This window comes from Grampus griseus, assembly GCF_964374135.1.
Source record: "Grampus griseus genome assembly, chromosome: 9".
Taxonomy (NCBI): Eukaryota; Metazoa; Chordata; class Mammalia; order Artiodactyla; family Delphinidae; genus Grampus; species Grampus griseus.
The window spans coordinates 95,686,973-95,704,571 of NC_139003.1; the positions used below are offsets into that span (position 1 = coordinate 95,686,973).

General features: G+C 45.0%; 1 protein-coding gene across 1 annotated transcript in view; it reads left to right on the forward strand.

Annotated features, from left to right (window-relative positions):
• The window catches only part of BLVRA (biliverdin reductase A), a 54,902-nt gene that overhangs the window by 23,718 nt on the left and 13,585 nt on the right, over positions 1-17,599 (forward strand). The window contains exons 3-5 of the mRNA XM_082662518.1: positions 8,479-8,600; positions 11,876-11,995; positions 13,525-13,622. Coding sequence (XP_082518644.1) covers positions 8,479-8,600; positions 11,876-11,995; positions 13,525-13,622 — 340 coding nt within the window. The remainder of the gene's footprint in view (positions 1-8,478; positions 8,601-11,875; positions 11,996-13,524; positions 13,623-17,599) is intronic.

A 17,599-nucleotide genomic window follows, 5' to 3' on the forward strand; every position in this document is an offset into this window, starting at 1 on the left:
AACATTTACCAAGACAGACCATATTCTGGATCATGAAACATGTTTTTAAAAATTTAAGGGTTCAGGACTTCCCTGGTGGCGCAGTGGTTGAGAGTCCGCCTGCCGATGCAGGGGACACGGGTTCGTGCCCCAGTCCGGGAAGATCCCACATGCCGCGGAGCGGCTGAGCCCGTGAGCCATGGCCGCTGAGCCTGCGCGTCCGGAGCCTGTGCTCCGCAACAGGAGAGGCCACAACAGTGAGAGGCCCGCGTACCGCAAAAACAAACAACAAACAGACAAAAAATTGAAGGGTTCAAATCATTTAAAGGATGTTCTCTGACTGATATTTCTCTGGAATTAAATGAGAAACCCGTAGTAGAAAAATATCTGGAAAATCCCTAAACATCTGGAACTAAATAACATACTTCTGAATAATCCATTGACCAAAGAGTTCATCACAAGGGAAATTAGACAGTATCGTTAACTGAATGAAAATGAAATCATGACACTTCCCAGTTTGTGGGGTGCAGCTAAAGCACTGCCGTCACTTACAGGGAAATTTATAGCACTAAATGTCTGTTTTTGAAAAGAAGAAAGTTTTTGAATGAATAACTTAAATTCCCAACCTCAGAGTTTTTTTAAAAAGAGCATATTAAACCTAAAACAAGCAGAAAATTTGAAATAATAAGGATAAGAGCAGAAATCAACGCAATAAGGAAACAAAAAACAATCAAGAAAATCGGTGAAACCTAAAGAGAGTCTTTTGGGGTTTTTTTGAGATCATTAGAATCGATAAAACTCTAGCCAGGCTGCTCAGGAAAAAGAGAGAGAAGACACAAATTACCAATATCAGAAATGAGACAGAGGACATTACTACAGATTCTACAGAGAGTTAAAGAATAATAAGAGAATACTGTGGATACCTTTATGGCTAGGAAAGAGTAATTTAGATGAAATGGGCATATTCCTTGAAAGACTCAGACTTCCTAAGCACTTTGAAAAAGAAGTGGCAACTTGAATGTATATATATTCCAACTATACCTATTAAATAAATAGTCTCTGTAGTTGAAACCTTTCCACAGAGAGGAATTCTGGATTGAAGAAGCAGGCTGCTCTGATGTGAACTGCTTATAGAGAGAGGCATTTGTCAGGAACTTCAGGTGGCTTCTAAGAGCTCTCCATCCCACAAGCATAAGGAACTGAATTCTGCGGACAACCACATGAGCGTGGAAGAGAACCCTGGGCTCTGGATGGGGATGTAACCTGCCAGCTCCTGACTGCAGCCTAGTAAGACCCTGGGCAGAGGACTCCGTTAAGCCACATTCAGATTCCAGACCCTCAGCAACTGTGAGATAGTAAATTTGACAAAGGATCAGAGGGCTCTACTTGGGCAGACTCCTTCCTGATCATTTGCCACCGAAAGATGATCAGAAAACAAAATGAGTGGCATATGGTTTATCGTTTGTGTATGTTTCGTGAACTCATCCCAGTACTCCAAACCCAGTGCCAATAGAGAAAGCCATGAGACGCCAGCATCCAGCAGCAACTCCAGTCCAAATGATTCAAGATCAGCCCCGCCTTCATTCAGTCAAGAAATCGTGTCTAGAGCTGCCAGTTCTTCCTCAGAAAGACTGAGACAACACACGCTTCCACAAGCACAGATGGATTCCCATACAGTTACCTGTTTCCACACGTAATACAAAGAAACGTAGACAACCGGTTTCTCGGGCAAACTGTTCCAGCTAGACTGCCAGTGTATCTTGCTTTTAGTCCATTGCAGGTCCTATGGTGGCGAACATGTGTATGCTCGTTAGTAATATGTGATATTTCGTACAATGTCAAGCTGCTGTTTCAGCTCAGGCCACATTGAACGCCAACCCAGCCCAAACTACTGCTTCATAGCCTCTACGTTGGCACATGTTCCTGGAGAGTAATCACCACCGGCTCCAAACTCAGCGGTCCAAGAAAGCTAACCCCTGAATGAGAATGCTAAACAAAGATGTCAGTTTGAGGCCGGCTGGATTGGATGTACAGGTCCTCACGAGCTGCAGTTCTCTTTAGCATTGTGTATTTCTTTTCTTCCTTTAGTCAGTTTATACGGTAATGGGAGCCACAGAAAGCTGGATGATTTCCTGTTAGGCATGAGGAGGTCAGCCGCAGGCTCCCTGCAATAGTGCCAAGTTAAGGATGATGGGAAACAAGTAAACAATCTAAAGCTTGAAGAAGTGGGTCATTTTATGGATGATGGGCTTGGCGATGAGGGCGGGAGTGGGGAAGGTGCAGGTGAAGAAGCCAGAGCAATTCAAAGACCTGGATTAATGGTTTCAGCTTGATCTTATCACCACCTTCTTTACTTCACTAATGCCAGAGGGCCGCCCCCTGTCAAGAGTTAGGCTTGAAAAACCATGCCAGCTGGAAAGGAGGGTTTGACTTTAGGAAAATGTTTAAACAGTAGTGGAATTTAAAAGTATATATGAGGGCTTCCCTGGTGGCGCAGTGGTTGAGAGTCTGCCTGCCGATGCAGGGGACCTGGGTTCGTGCCCCAGTCCGGGAAGATCCCACATGCCGCGGATCGGCTGGGCCCGTGAGCCATGGCCGCTGAGCCTGCGTGTCCAGAGCCTGTGCTCCGCAACGGGAGAGGCCACAACAGTGAGAGGCCCGCGTACCAAAGGAAAAAAAAAAAAGTATATATGAGTATAAAACCTTTTTATTATCATGAGATTTTTTTCCTTTAAGCTCATACGTATGAATATTGTAAGCACAAATGGATTACTAATTGTATGATTTAAAAAAAAAAGACTAACAGAACATAGTGTTACAATATTGGTCTTCCAGATTTTATTCATTTCAACTATGTATATTATCCCAAGACAGACATATTTGTGGGTCTTACTTCTTTAAAGAGCTGCTTCATATATAAATTTCTATAGTTGTAGATTGACCATTCCGTATGTAATTTAATATATTATCTATTTTCTATGAATTATTCTGAAAGTTTCAAATGAATGATCTCACAGTGTTTAGTAAAGAATGTTATTTACCTAAAATGTGCTAGTAGCAACTCGCCCAGTCCTAAAGCCAAGAAACTTATCAGTAATCTTAATTTTATTGGATAAAGGAAACCTATTTTAAGGGCATGTATTCCATCAGTTGGAATTCATACCATAAAGAAAAAGCAGTTCTTTAGTAGAATTAACAGTCATATAAAATGTTCTATACAGGCAGTAAAAAAGAATACTTTTATAGAATCAGAAATACTAGAAATAATTTGGCATTACAAGAAAAGAGAATTACAGACCAGTAACTCTCATGAACACAGATGCAACCATTTTTAATAAGATTTTAGAAAATAGAACCAACAGCATATATAAAGGATAATACATTATGACCACGTGAGGTTTATCCTGGGAATGAAAGGTGTCACTATATCAACAGACTTTAAGAAAAAAATCACACAATCATCTCAATAGACATAGAAAAAGCACTTGACAAAATTAGACCATTTATGCCTTTAAAAATATAAGCAAAATATGAATAAAAGGAAATATCCACATCCTGATCAAGCGTATCTACAAAAAATTCTACAGCTAAGATAATTCTTCTTGGTGAAAAGACCAAATGCTGTCCTCTAAGATTAAAACGTGAGCAAGAATGTCTGCTCTTGGGGCTTCCCTGGTGGCGCAGTGGTTGAGAGTCTGCCTGCCAATGCAGGGGACACGGGTTCGATCCCTGGCCTGGGAGGATCCCACATGCCACAGAGCAACTGAGCCTGCGCTCTGGAGCCTGCGGGCCACAACTGCTGAGCCCGCCAGCCACGGCTGCTGGGGCCCGTGCACCTGGAGCCCGTGCTCTGCAACAAGAGAAGCCACGACAATAAGAGGTGCGCACACAGCAACGGAGACCCAACACAGCCAAAAATAAAAACAGGTAGATAAGTAAATTTATTAAAAAAAAAAAAAAAAAAGAATGTCTGCTCTTGCTACTCCTATTCAAAATCATACTGGAGTCCCACCCAGTGCAATCAGGCAAGAAAAATGAATAAAACACATACAGATTGGAAAGGAAGAAGTAAAACCGTCTCTGTTCACATCTGACTCTGTGGTCTATGCGGAAGTCTAATGGAATCTACAAAAAAGCCGCTAGAAGTAATAAGTGAGTTCAGCAAGGTTATAAGATGCCAAGTCAGTACACAGAAATCAACTGTATGTCTGTATACTCACAATGAACAACTGGAAATGGAAGGTTAAAAAAATACTATTTATAATAGCACTAAAAATCATTAAAAAAAACAAGTATAAATCTCACAAAATATGTGCTAAATCCATATACTGAAAATGACAAAATGAAAGAAATCAAAGACCTAAATAAATGGGGATATGTACCACATTCATGGATTAGAAGATTCATTATTGTGAAAATGTTGGGTTTTTTCTCAAACTGATCCATATATTCAACATAATACCATTCAGAATCCTGGCAGGAATTTTTATTTTATTTCATTTTATTTTATTTATTTAATAATTGACAAACTGAGTCTAAAATGTATATGTAAAGGCAGGAGAACTATAATTTTGGAAAAGAAAAAGTTGGTGGATTCACAGTAATGGACTCCATACTTACCATAAAACTATAGGGATCAAGACAGTTTCCTTTTGTACAAAGGCACAAAGGCATTTCAATAGAAAAAGGATGGTCTTTCTCAATAAATCATATTGGCACAGTTGGATATCATATGCGAAAAAAAAAAAAAGAAACTTGATGGCTTCCAGAGAAGAAGGCACATGAGCTGGGTTTAAAGTCCTGGTACATTTAAATACAGGGCTGGCATAGCCCTGCCTAGTTGTAGATAGTTAATACAGCCTGTGGAATGAATACATACACTAGAAGCTGCCTGTCTGCTCTAAAAAAATTTTTTTAAGAAACTGATTCATACCTTACTCCATGTGGAAAAATTAATTCAGAACATAAACTATAAAAGTAACTAAGGACTTCCTTGGTGGTGCAGTGGTTAAGAATCCGCCTGCCAATGCAGGGGACATGGGTTCGACCTCTGGTCTGGGAAGATCCCACATGCTGTGGAGCAACAAAGCCCATGTGCCACAACTACTGAGCCTGCGCTCTAGAGCCCACAAGCCACAGCTACCAAAGCCTGCGTGCCCTAGAGCCCACATACTGCAACTACTGAGCCCTTGCGCCACAACTACTGAAGCCCGCACACTCTAAGGCCTGCATGCCACGACTGCTGAGCCCACGTGCTACAACTACTGAAGCCCGCGTGCCTAGAGCCCATGCTCTGCAACAAGAGAAGCCACCACAGTGAGAAGCCCATGCACCACAACGAAGAGTAGCCCCCGCTCGCCACAACTGGAGAAAGCCCGTGTGCAGCAACAAAAACCCAACGCGCCAAAAAAGAAAGAAAAAAGTAACTAAAACTAAAGTAAGCTAAAACTGTGAATCTTAAACTATAAAATGTCTAAAAGAAAACATAGAAGAAAATGTTTGTGACATTGGAGTAGCCAGAAGAATGATCCATTAAAAAATTTTTTTGATAAGTTGACTTCATCAAAATTAAGAACTTGAGCTCCTAAAAAGTTACTCTTAAGAAAATGAAAAGACAAACTACAGACTAGGAAAAGTTGTTTGCAAATTATGTATCTGACAAATGAATTGTATCAAAAATATATAAAGAACTCTAAAAACTCAATAAGAAAATAAACAACCCAATAAAAAGTGGCAAAAGATTTGAACAGACACTTTCCCAGCAAAGATTTATAGACGGCAAATAAGCACACGAAACAGTGCTCAACATCACTAGTCGTTAGGGAAATGCAAATAGAAACCTCAGTGAGAGACCACAACACGCCTGTCATAATGGCTAAAACAAAAAGGAGAAAACCTGGTAATACCAGGTGCTGGTGAGAATGCAGAACAGCTGGACCTCTCAGACATCAGTGGCGAGAATGCAAAACAGTATAGGTGTAAAGGTACACTTTGGAAAAACTCAGTTTGCCAGTTTCTCATAAAGTTAAGCCTACACTTGCCATATGACACAGCAAACTCATACCCAGGTATTTACCCAAGTTTGAGAACTGTGCTGACACAAAAAGTAGGACGTGACTATCTATAGCGGCTTTATTCATAATTGAATTATGAATTCATTTGAACTGGAAGCATCAGAAATGTCCTTCAACTGCGAAATGGATAAACAAGCCATTATGACTAGTACTTAGTAATAAAAAGAAATGATGGATACATGCAACAACATAGGTGAAAAATGCATTGTGCTAGGCAGAAGATAGACTCAGACTACATATCGTATGATTTCATTTCTATGACATTCTAGAAAAGGCAAAACTCTTGGGATGGTAAACAGATCAGTGGTTGCCTGGGGTTGGGTAGGGGTTGACTACAAAGGGGCGCAGGTAATTTTGGAGGGGGTGATAGAACTGTTCTGTATCCTTTGTTATTTTTTTTAATTGGAGTATAGTTGATTTACATTGTTTTAGTTTCACGTGTACAGCAGAGTGAATCAGTTATACATATGCATGTATCCACTCTTCTTTTTATTTAGATTCTTTTCCCATATAGGCCATTATAGAGTATTGAGTAGAGTTCCCTGTGCTATACAGCAGGTTCTTATTAGTTATCTATTTTATATATAGTAGTGTGTATATGTCAATCCCAGTCTCCCAATTTATCCCTCCCCACCCTTATCCCCTGGTAACCATAAATCCTTTTTCTACATCTGTGACCCTACTTCTGTTTTGTAAATAAGTTCATTTGTTCTATATCTTGACTGTAGTAGGTATATGAGTTTATGTTGGTCAAAACTCATAGAACTGTACACTAAAATGGGTGGGTTTTATTATATGCCAAAAAAAAAAAAATCTGATAGTATCAGGAAAAGCTTCATAAAGTGTAAGATGCCCAAGTCTTAAAAGCTTTGAAGGTGTGGACAGTGGGGAGAAGCTCGTTCCAGGCAAGGGGAACAGGATTTGCAAAGACTTAGAGGGAGCAAACAGTCGTGTGTGTTCTGCGTACTTTGAAGTTGTTTGGAAGGTCAGAAGCCTAAAGTTACACAGTGGGGGAGTTGACCAGAAGGCGTTGCTGGAGAAGCAGGCTGGAGCTGAGTTGTGAAAGGCCTTATGTGTTTGGTAAAGAATGTGGACTTGGATTTTTTTTTTTCCCTTTAGTTGGTGTCCTACAAACTGTCCTACAGTTTGGGCTGCTGTAATAAGGTACCACAGAAATTTCTCTCTCGCAGTTCGGGGTCTGGAAGCCTGAGATCAGGTTGAGATCTGGCGGGAGGGGTACCCTTCTGGGCTGCAGACTACGGACTCCTCAGCCCGTCCTCACATGAGCGGAGAGCAGGGAGAGGAGGCATGCTCTCTCGTGACTCTTAGAAGGGCACCAACCCCATTCATGCAGGCTCCACCCTCATGACTTCATCTCATCCTAATTACCTCCCCAAAGCCCTATCTCCTACTACCATTATATTGGGGGACAGAGTTCCCACTTCTGGGGGGGACATAATCATTCAGTCTGTAACAGCTGGGAAAATGAAGGGCTTTAATCGGGGTGGGGGGGACTTAGTTTTCGTCTGAAGCATCTCCTCTGGCAGGCCTGGGGACCACACATGGGAAGGGTGAGACCAGGTGGTGATTTGTCACGTCGTCAGGCAGGAGGCAAACAAGTCCTGGGCCAAGACCAGAGCAGTGGACGCACGAAGAGGGGTGGGAAATGGTGACACCCAGATGACAAAGGTGAAAGAAAGGGGCTAGATGCTAGCGGCTGGGGAGACAATGGAGTTTCTATGCTTGGAGACATCCAAGAAGAACTAGGTTTGAAGGATGTGTAGAGATAATTTTTATCAGTTTGGATTGTAGTGAGTTGCTGTATAACTTGAAAAAGTCGACTTGATTTTTCATTATAATACTGTATGCAGCCAGCCTCCAGCAGTGTACCTGAATAATGAGTAAGCTGCCACAGTAGGGTGGGAGTGACACTGGTTGGAACCCAGAAAGCCATAGCGAGGAGTCTGAGTAAGGTGACTGTAGCTGGTACCCATGGGCCCTGTCTGCCCACATCTCACTGAGCAGCTGTGGCCTCTGAGTGACTCCCCACTGTATCAGATTCGCACATCCACTGGAGGAGGGATTCGGGGAGGACAGAGGTGCCAAACTAGGACTGGGTATGGCTTAAAGAGGAAGATCTCTCATCCTGGGGGAGGTGGCAGTAGAAGTGGAGAGCCTTTTCCGTGGACGACACAGGTCAGAGCACGCACAGAAATGTTCTGGGGGGAGCTGACTCCTCTCCGAGCCTGCATTTCAGGGAGCGTCTCATCCCCCCCCCCTTACCTGCTGCAGCTTCCTGTGTGCTCTGGGTTGGCTCCTTGCTTGTCTGGACCCTGACTGGTCCTGCCCGCATGTCTTTGTTTCGCTGCGCTTTGCTAGACGCCTGGACCGTTTTTAAACCCCACCTTGACCCCTTGTGTTTCAGCCCGAGAGGAAGTTTGGCGTGGTGGTGGTAGGCATCGGCAGAGCTGGCTCCGTGCGGATCCGGGACTTGCGGAATCCACACGCTTCCTCGGCGTACCTGAACCTGATGGGCTTCGTGTCCAGGTGGCTTTCTTTGCTTTGTGCCTTGTAATTCACGGCAAGCCCGGTGAGATGGGTTAGGCCTTGGGCCACGCGGCTCCTCCAGACGCAGGAGAGAGCGAGCCAGCTCCAGGGTCATTCCAGGGAACCGTGCAGGATCAGCCCCACAAGATCACAAGTTTGGACAGGTCTGGGAGCTGAAGAGTAACTAGACCTGCAGCTGGGATGTACAGTGAGTCAGCCCAGCGTACCCGAATAGTGAGCGTGACCACCCTCAGCTCCTCCGTAGAGGGGACCGCCGTCAGACACAGGGGAGATGAACACAGGGCCTGACGGTTACTGAAGGGGCACAGTGAACACATGGGGGTTGTCCTGAATGAAGGCTTTAGGTTGATACATCAGTTACCATGTAACTGTCACATCAGTTACCATGACAGCCATCCATGCAGGGCCCTGGGCTTTCCAAGCCTGACCAACTATTTGACGTAGATGTCAACCCACTTGACAGATAAAGAAGCTGAGCCGGGCTTCCCTGGTGGCGCAGTGGTTGAGAGTCCGCCTGCCGATGCAGGGGACACGGGTTCGTGCCCCGGTCCGGGAGGATCCCACGTGCTGCGGAGCGGCTGGGCCCGTGAGCCGTGGCCGCTGAGCCTGCGCGTCTGGAGCCTGTGCTCCACGACAGGAGGGGCCACAACAGTGAGAGGCCCGCGTACCGCAAAAAAAAAAAAAAAAAAAAAAAAGAAGCTGAGCCACAGAGAGGTTAAGTAATTTGCCTGAGGTCACACAGCTGGAAAAATCTAAGAACTAGATGTCAGCGCAGGTCTATCTGATTCCAAAGCCCATCTTTTAAACACCATGTGTTCTTTTCCCCTTTGATAATTCTGAGCCCCGCTTTTAAGGAGTATCACTTTTCTCCTGTAACTCAAAACCAAACTTTTCAGCGCGTTTCTTCTTCCCTGCCCCACCCTCAGCTCCTTCCTCCACCCGACCACTTCCTCACAAACACACCATTCACCAGACTAACGCCCTGTAACATCATTTATCAATAGTCATTGGGAACTAGAGGTAGGCCCTGTGTCGGCAGGTGATGCGGTAGAGGGCAAGTCAGGCACGTGTCTGCTTCCTAGTGCTTTAGAGAAATCAACTAAATGTCAATATTTAAACAGAGCGTAAGTAACTATCCTGACGGTCCACGTAGAAGTTCCTTCAAATTTTAATTTATGGGACCTGCTTTCTTCCAGTTTGCCTCTCTCAAAACCTGGCCTTTCCTTAAGGATTTAAAGTGGCCACACTAAGGTGACCCAGAAGTGCTGGGAATCTGCCCTTGGTCAGTCTTCCCCTGCCAGTAAGGTTCTAAGGGAGGGCTTCCCTGATGGCACAGTGATTAAGAATCTGCCTGCCAGTACAGGGGACACGGGTTCGAGGCCTGGTCTGGGAAGATCCCACATGCCACAGAGCAACTAAGCCCACGCGCCACAACTACTGAGCCTGCGCTCTAGAGCCCGCGAGCCACAACTACTGAGCCTGTGTACCTAGAGCCTGTGCTCTGCAGCAAAAGAAGCCACCGCAGTGGGAAGCTCACACACCACAACAAAGAGTAGCCCCTGCTTGCCACAACTAGAGGAAACCCACGGGCAGCAACAAAGACCCAACGCATCCAAAAATAAATTAATTAATTAATTTTTAAGAGAAGATTCTAAGGGAGCAGCACAAATGGGAGGCTTGACATTACGATCAGCCGGCACCGTTCTCCTGCTGCTCCCGTGCCTGCGGCTGGGATCGTGCACGACACGGGCTCCGGGCTGAAATGGGGCCTCTGCTCCTCCTGCAGCCCCGCCCTCTGCTCCCCCTGCAGCCCCGCCCTCGGCAGCTGGCGCCGAGACTCTGCAGTGGGAATGCCCAACCTACCCAGGTCCCTCGGGAGGACGGCCAGCTCCCCTCCGTCCCTGCTTTACCACAGCCCTGCTGTTAGTACACTGTCCCCTTCTCACGAGCCCTGTTCCTCACGACCTGCCTAAGTCCTGTCACCTCCCCGGGAAGCCTCTCCTGAAACCCTGAAACTTGGGGTTCCTTGCCTTCCTTGACGCTTTCACCTGTGCCCCCGGCTCGGCATTCCTCCTGTTACTCTCGTGGTGTTGTTATAGGTGTGTACGTGTCTTCCTCCCTCTAGCTGACTGAGCTCACTGGAAGTCCGTTCCCCACATACTCCCTACGGGGAAGGCACACAGGAGACAAGCGGGGAGCATTGGTCACACTGAGCCGTGTAGGTCGGTGGTCCCCACAGGAAGAAGCCCGCCGCCATGTCCTTCCGCAGCCACGCTTCCCCAGAGGCGCTCTGGCTCCTGCTCGGGTGGAGCTGTGAGCTGGCCCGAGCTTCCCGCCGGCTGCCCCATCTCCTCTGTGGCAGCCGCCGTTGGAGGACTGCTGCTCTCCAGCCTCTGCTCTGGGGCAGCGCGCAGACAGCCAGGGCTCCCAGCTCTCCTGAGGCGGGGGTCCTTCTGCATGTGTAGGAGCCGGGACGCTCAGCTCCCGTCCTGCCTCTGCTGCTGGTTAGCCGTGGAGCACCTGCCTCTCGGGGCTTTGTCAGCTCGGCTGTAAATGAGGCAGTGACGCCCACTTTCCACTTGACCATCACAGGCCATGAAGGAGCTTGAAATCACACGGCCGTTTGCCCCTTAAAGGTGTTAAGTGTCTTGGATTTGGATTAGGTTAGGCAGTCCTGGTGTTTGGCCAAGTGCTTGAAGTTGGCAGTGACCGTGGAGATGGTGTCTAATGAGATTACGGGAGATCAGTTCTTTTTTTTTTTTTTTTTTTGCGGTACGCGGGCCTCTCACTGCTGTGGCCTCTCCCGTTGCGGAGCACAGGCTCCGGACGCGCAGGCTCAGCGGCTGTGGCTCACGGGCCCAGCCGCTCCGCGGCATGTGGGATCCTCCCCGACCGGGGCACGAACCCGTGTCCCCTGCATCGGCAGGCGGACTCTCAACCACTGCGCCACCAGGGAAGCCCGAGATCAGTTCTTTTTATCTTAGAGATGAAGTAATGCAAAGACTCCCGTGTCATGTGGGCTGTTAGCGGTGGTGTCGGCACTCGATGCCAGGTCCCGACTTCACCCCAGAGGCCGTGTTTCTCGCTGCGCGCTGAAAAATGCCCTGGAAGTGGGAGGCAGGAAGTTCATTGCTTCATTTCCAAAAGTCGATCACCAGGACGTTGTTGGGGGATGGGGAGAAGGATGGCGCTCATGTGTTCTCAGCCGATGTTCTGCCTACTCTGAGCTCCACTTGTCTGTTCCTCTCAAATAGACGAGAGCTGGGGAGCACTGATGGGGTGCCGCAGATTTCTTTGGAAGATGCTCTTTCCAGTCAAGAGGTTGAGGTTGCTTATATCTGCAGTGAGAGCTCCAGCCACGAGGACTACATCAGGTGGGTGTTCAAGTCCTTGCGTTGCACAGTAGTGCGGGACGTTCAAGATGCCTGGGCAGGCTGACTTCTAGCAAAGGGGTCTTAATTATTGATGGGAGGAACTACATTGGATCCATGACCTTTAAAAATTGTCAGAATTTGAACTCTCACTCTGGGTTATAAATGTATAAGGACATGAAAAATATTGTAGAACTAATATTTATTTAGTACACCATAACTTAAAACATTAGAAACATTAACAATTAAAGTATCTTATTTCTTCGTAAAAAACTTACTGAGTGTGGTTTGAACAGCGCCTGCCTTTTTCTGGTGGTTTAACTTAGCCACCATCTTTTCTGTGCCTTGGAGAATTGCCATAGTCCTTTCAGTTTCCAACATTTTGTCCTTTGCCCTTTCAACAACATGAAATCTCTGAGAAGGTCTCTAGGAGTTGCTTTAATAGGAAGAGTTTTGGCCACGAGATGAGTAAGGAGATAGTGGTGGCATCAGAGTGGGGAGATCGCATTATTCGTAGAGCAGGAGATGTGAAGTGTTCCCCCGCCCCACCTTTGAATGCAGAGCCTAGAGCCCCCCAAGCATTTGGTAGGACTGAGCCTGGAAGGAGAGCCGCACTCAGGACCTGGCAGTTGACAAGGCAGGGCCAGCCGCCCCCAGAATCTCAGCTTCCCTTCTGGGTCCTTACATCAAACTACAGCTGCTTCCACCATGCCGTTCCCCAGAGTCAGCTGCCCCCTGTTTATCAGGCCCACTCTGAGTGTGGACAGAAACACCTTTCTGTGGTTCCCCTTAAACTTCTGTGGCACCAGAGGGTATGTCCTTAACAAAGTGATCATGTAATTCCCATGCTTATCAATGTTTGTTTCCGAGAGTATCTAGAGAATAAAAGCCAGACTTCTGAGCACAGCACTCTGCAACCTTTACATCAGGCTCCCAGCCACTCGTAGGACCTAGTTTTCCCTCCACTCCCTGTAGCCCACTCCCCTGCCATGCTGAAATGCTGAAATTCACACCACGTCCCAGTGGACAACGCCCCATAAACACCCAATCCCCTGCATATGCTGCTCAGAGTGAAACATCCTCATCCCCTGGCACCTGGAAAATGCCTGTTGATACTTCAAGACCCAGTTCAGAGCCTTAGTGAGATCTTTTCCGATTGCCTCAGGCACAGCTGGCTGCCGTGGGTTTTTATTTGTAGCTGTCACGTGGTAATAGGCAATTTCCCTGCTAACATGGCTGTATTTCTCCTCCAGAGTAACTGGTACATAGTAGCTGGTTGAATACGTGAGTAGACGAATGGGTGAGTGTTCAGATGAACACACGACTAGAAAGCCTTTCTCTTACCGCTTAGTAGAAAATCACGTGAGATGCAGTTCATCCGCCTCCCCCTCTGGCCCTGACTCTCACCCGTGTCGTGACACATTTACATGGAGACGTTTGTGCATTTATAACATTCTGTTCTGTCATGCAGGGCACTTAAGTGAAGTTTAACTGAAGTGCATTTTCTCTGTATTTACCCCTTTTTCCCAAAGACAGTTCCTAAACGCTGGCAAGCACGTCCTTGTGGAATATCCCATGACACTGTCTTGGGCAGCAGCTAAGGAACTGTGGGCACTGGCTGAGCAGAAAGGTGACGTATGTTCTGTGCATAGAGCACAGACCCTCTTCCTAAGGATTCCTGCCTCTAAGATTTCTGTGGTACCATCTTTATGCCTTTAAAACTTAACCCCATGTCAGATATGTTACTGGTCCCATGGGCTCCCACACCACCACCCCACACCCCATACTGCAGGCACATAAAGGGGGCATGTGTGGCGGGCCCACAGGGCAGAGGGACGGGTGGGGATTTGCAAACGTTTGTTCAAGACTTAGCTTCTTTTACTCTAATGAAAAGTATGAATTAGCTTCCACCTATGCTGGTGTTATAGATTATATATTATTAATATTTATATATTATTTTATAAGATATATAATTATATTTCATTTTGGTTTTATTCATGTGATAGTTGTATTGCTAATGGAAAAATGCCCAGATCAGGGTAATTGATTGTCTTATGTGCATAGTTTGTTTTCATTGTTTCTCAAGAGGAACACTGTTTATTACATATTTATTATATGCCAGGAACTTGAAAACTCTGCTAAACACTTCATATGTTATTTTGCTTAATTCTCTTAGAAATCCTTGGAGGTAGGTATTTTCTCTAGCTTATGTATAGGAATCCATGGCTCAGAGAAGTTAAGAAATTGTGCCAGAAATGGGGCACAGCCTTTAAAAATTACAAATCTCTATATTGTATACCTGTGACTTACGTAATATTGTACATCTACTATACTTGCAAAAATATTTTTTGTGCCAGGTCACAAAGCTAGTAATATGACCACTGAACGGGAGATGGCACTTTGGTTTCAATCTCTCTGGGCTCTGAAGTCCACATTCATTCCTCCGAGCCATGCCGCCCTCCAGAGATTTTTCTGTTTTTATGGTAACTGGACAAGTCCCTCTACGGAGGCAATTAGAACTAACTAGAATGTTTTAGGGATTCATGGAGCTAGTTAAATGAAGTTGAAGTCAAAAACTCTCTCTGCTTCAACACTTGCTATTTTAAATCTTTCAAATATGAACAAAGTATGGTGAACAATTATAATGGAAATCACCAAAGAAAGCACCTTGTCCTTAACACCAGCGTAGACGGGTCACACTACTGAAACTCTTGATTGCCTTTCTCTAGTACTAGGCCGTGCTGCTGGAGGACAGAGCCCATCTTTCCTCTCTGTAGCCCCAGCAGCTAAAGCTAAACACCACCCAGATAGGCCTTCAGTAGGTGTTCGTCGAATGAAAAGATGGATGAATGACTACTGAAGTGAGCAAAAGGTTGGGGAGCTCTGGGGCCATCACCTTTGTATAGTGTTTCTCATGGCACAAACGTCCCTGGACAGAGTGCAGGATGCCAGAGATGTCTTGCTAATTGCACGGGAAAAAATGTCCTTTTACAATGAAGAGTTCTACTGTTACCATCCTAACCAAGTGATTGCTCATATGGGTAAGTATGACATCACAAGCCGTCTGGTGGGATGTGCGTAGCATAAATCCTGTAACTGAGATTTTAACCAAACTTCTCACAAGAAATACAGGGATGAAGGAACAAATTAAATGACTCCAAAAAAGAGTAAGTGAACTAGAATGTGGAACACTTTACAAGATAACAAACTAAGTGGCTTCAGGAAGATAATGTCCTGTGCATAGTGACTTCCTTCCAAAGAGCACAAGATGGAAAGAAGGGGAAAAAGAGTTAACTCTACACTAGAGAAACCAAACACTACGCCTCAGCGAGATGATTGAGGTCAGTGTGAACAGTGATAAGTCGTGTTAATAGGATGTACTTGTTGACTGAAAACAAGTAGACTGCCAGTTGTTTCTCCAGCAAAGATGAGTTTATTCAGAATCAGCAGAGAATTATAATTCAAGGTCTGCAGCCGTGGCGAGCCACGTGCAAATCCCTGCACAGCAAGGGCAGGGGAACACTTTTATAGGGAAAAGGAAGTTTGTGGGGGGAATCGTAAGCAAAGAGTCCATGGCTTTTCATTGGCTGAGTCCTTGCCAGGACAGAAGAGGAGTCGTCGTCTTCCTGTTGGGCTCTACTATCATCGCAGGGTATGGGAGCTCCCTGTTCTGGTCTCCCAACACTATTTAATGGAAGTTTCTGTTTATTAATGTCTTATGTACGCTTAATATAATGTGATGAGAATGGCCCATTACTTCTGTAGTTTTCCTGTCCAAAACCCATAACCCCAGTCTAACCATGAGAAAAACATCAGAAAAATCCCAGCTGAGGGGCATTCTACAAAATACCTAAACAATACTCTTCAGAACTATCAAGGTCATTAAAAAACAAGGAAATTTTGAGAAACTTTCTAACCTAAGAAGGGCCTCAGAAGACATGATGACGAAACATAAATGAAACACAAAGAGCACATTAGGTTAAAACTATAGAAAGCTGAATCAAATATGGACTTACTTTTTTAAAAATGAGAAAATATTGTTATATTGGATCCTGGTATTAGCTCCTTAAGCAAGCAGAATCTGGATGGCTTGCTTACAGATCGTGAATGGCTTTGAAAAAGAGAAAAGCCCTGAACACCAAGAGTGACCTTTGTTCTCTAGACAAGTGTTCATAACTCATACTAGAACATCCATTAAGCAGCGTTTACATGACACTTATCACTATGTATGAGATAGTGTCCTTGATAATAGGGGATAACAAGAAGATGACCCTTGCCCTTGAGGAGCCCACAGTGTCAAATGGTCACAACTAGCAGTATTAACTTAATCTGCTGAAAGTGAACTGAAACAGTCATTATAGCAATTACATTGTAGCACAGGAAGGAATGATCTTATTCAATTCAGCATACCTAATGTTATATCATTTTGGACGGCAAGAGTTATGGATAATTTGGGAGTGATGTCAGCAAGGTGGTGGAATAAGAAGCCTCAGAACCTCATTCCCCACAGACACCAACTTAACAACGATATATAGACCAAAATACCTTAGCAAGTATTCCAGAAATCAGTTAAGTGGTTGCAGTTCCCCCAGGCAAGCACAGAGCCAAGAAGAGCTGCATTGAAGTGGGTAAGAAAATTCATTGCATTTGCTCACCATAGCCCTTCCCCTTCTAATTCTTAGATTAGAAGAATCTAAGCGGGGGGAAAGGAAAGAGTGTAACATGTGTCCAATGTTCTGGCTTTTCAAGGGCTGCTTGAAGGACTGATTTCTGTCTCTCCTGACTGGGAATGCTGAAGGAAACAGGAGTAGACATTGGATGCCAGGGTCAGGGCAGCTAAGAACGAAGCAAGCACTGTAGTTTGTTATAGCACCAGGGAGACTGCAGTACTCTGAACAGACGCCACAGGGAGCAAGAGATTCCAGGTTCTTGAGAACAGGGGCAAACCTCTTTAACTTGGAAATTACATGTACAAGCCCAAAGAAGATACATCTCCAGAAAAGGTTTGAGTGGCCTCCAGAATTTCTGGCCTGGCTGACTGGTGAAGGTCTTCCCCTGTACAAAGCAAGTCTATAAAGACTGGGAGAGGTGGCTGTTTTCTCAAATATTCAAATCTCAGTACAGGCATATCTTGGAGATATTGAGGTGAGTTCAGTTCCAGACCACAGCAATCAATTGAATAGTACACTAAAGTGAATCAAATGAATTTTTTGGTTTTCCAGTGCATATAAAAGTTATGTTTACACTGTACTATCGTCTATTAAGTGTGCAATATCATTATGTTAAAAAACAATGTACATACCTTAATTTTTAAATACTTTAGTATTAAAAAATGCTAACCATCCTCTGACAAGGCAGGGTTGTCACAAACCTTCAATTAGTAAAAAATGCAATATCTGCACAGTGCAATAAAGCAAAGTGTAATAGAACGAGGTTTGCCTGTAAATGATCACAAGGAATACAAAGAAACAGGGAAATACAGCCCACTCAAAGGAATGAAATAAATCTGCAGAAACCAACCTTAAAGAAATGGAGATCCAAGAATTACCAAAATAAGTAACTGTCTAAAAGATGCTCAGTCAGCTAAAACAAAACAGAGACAAGTAA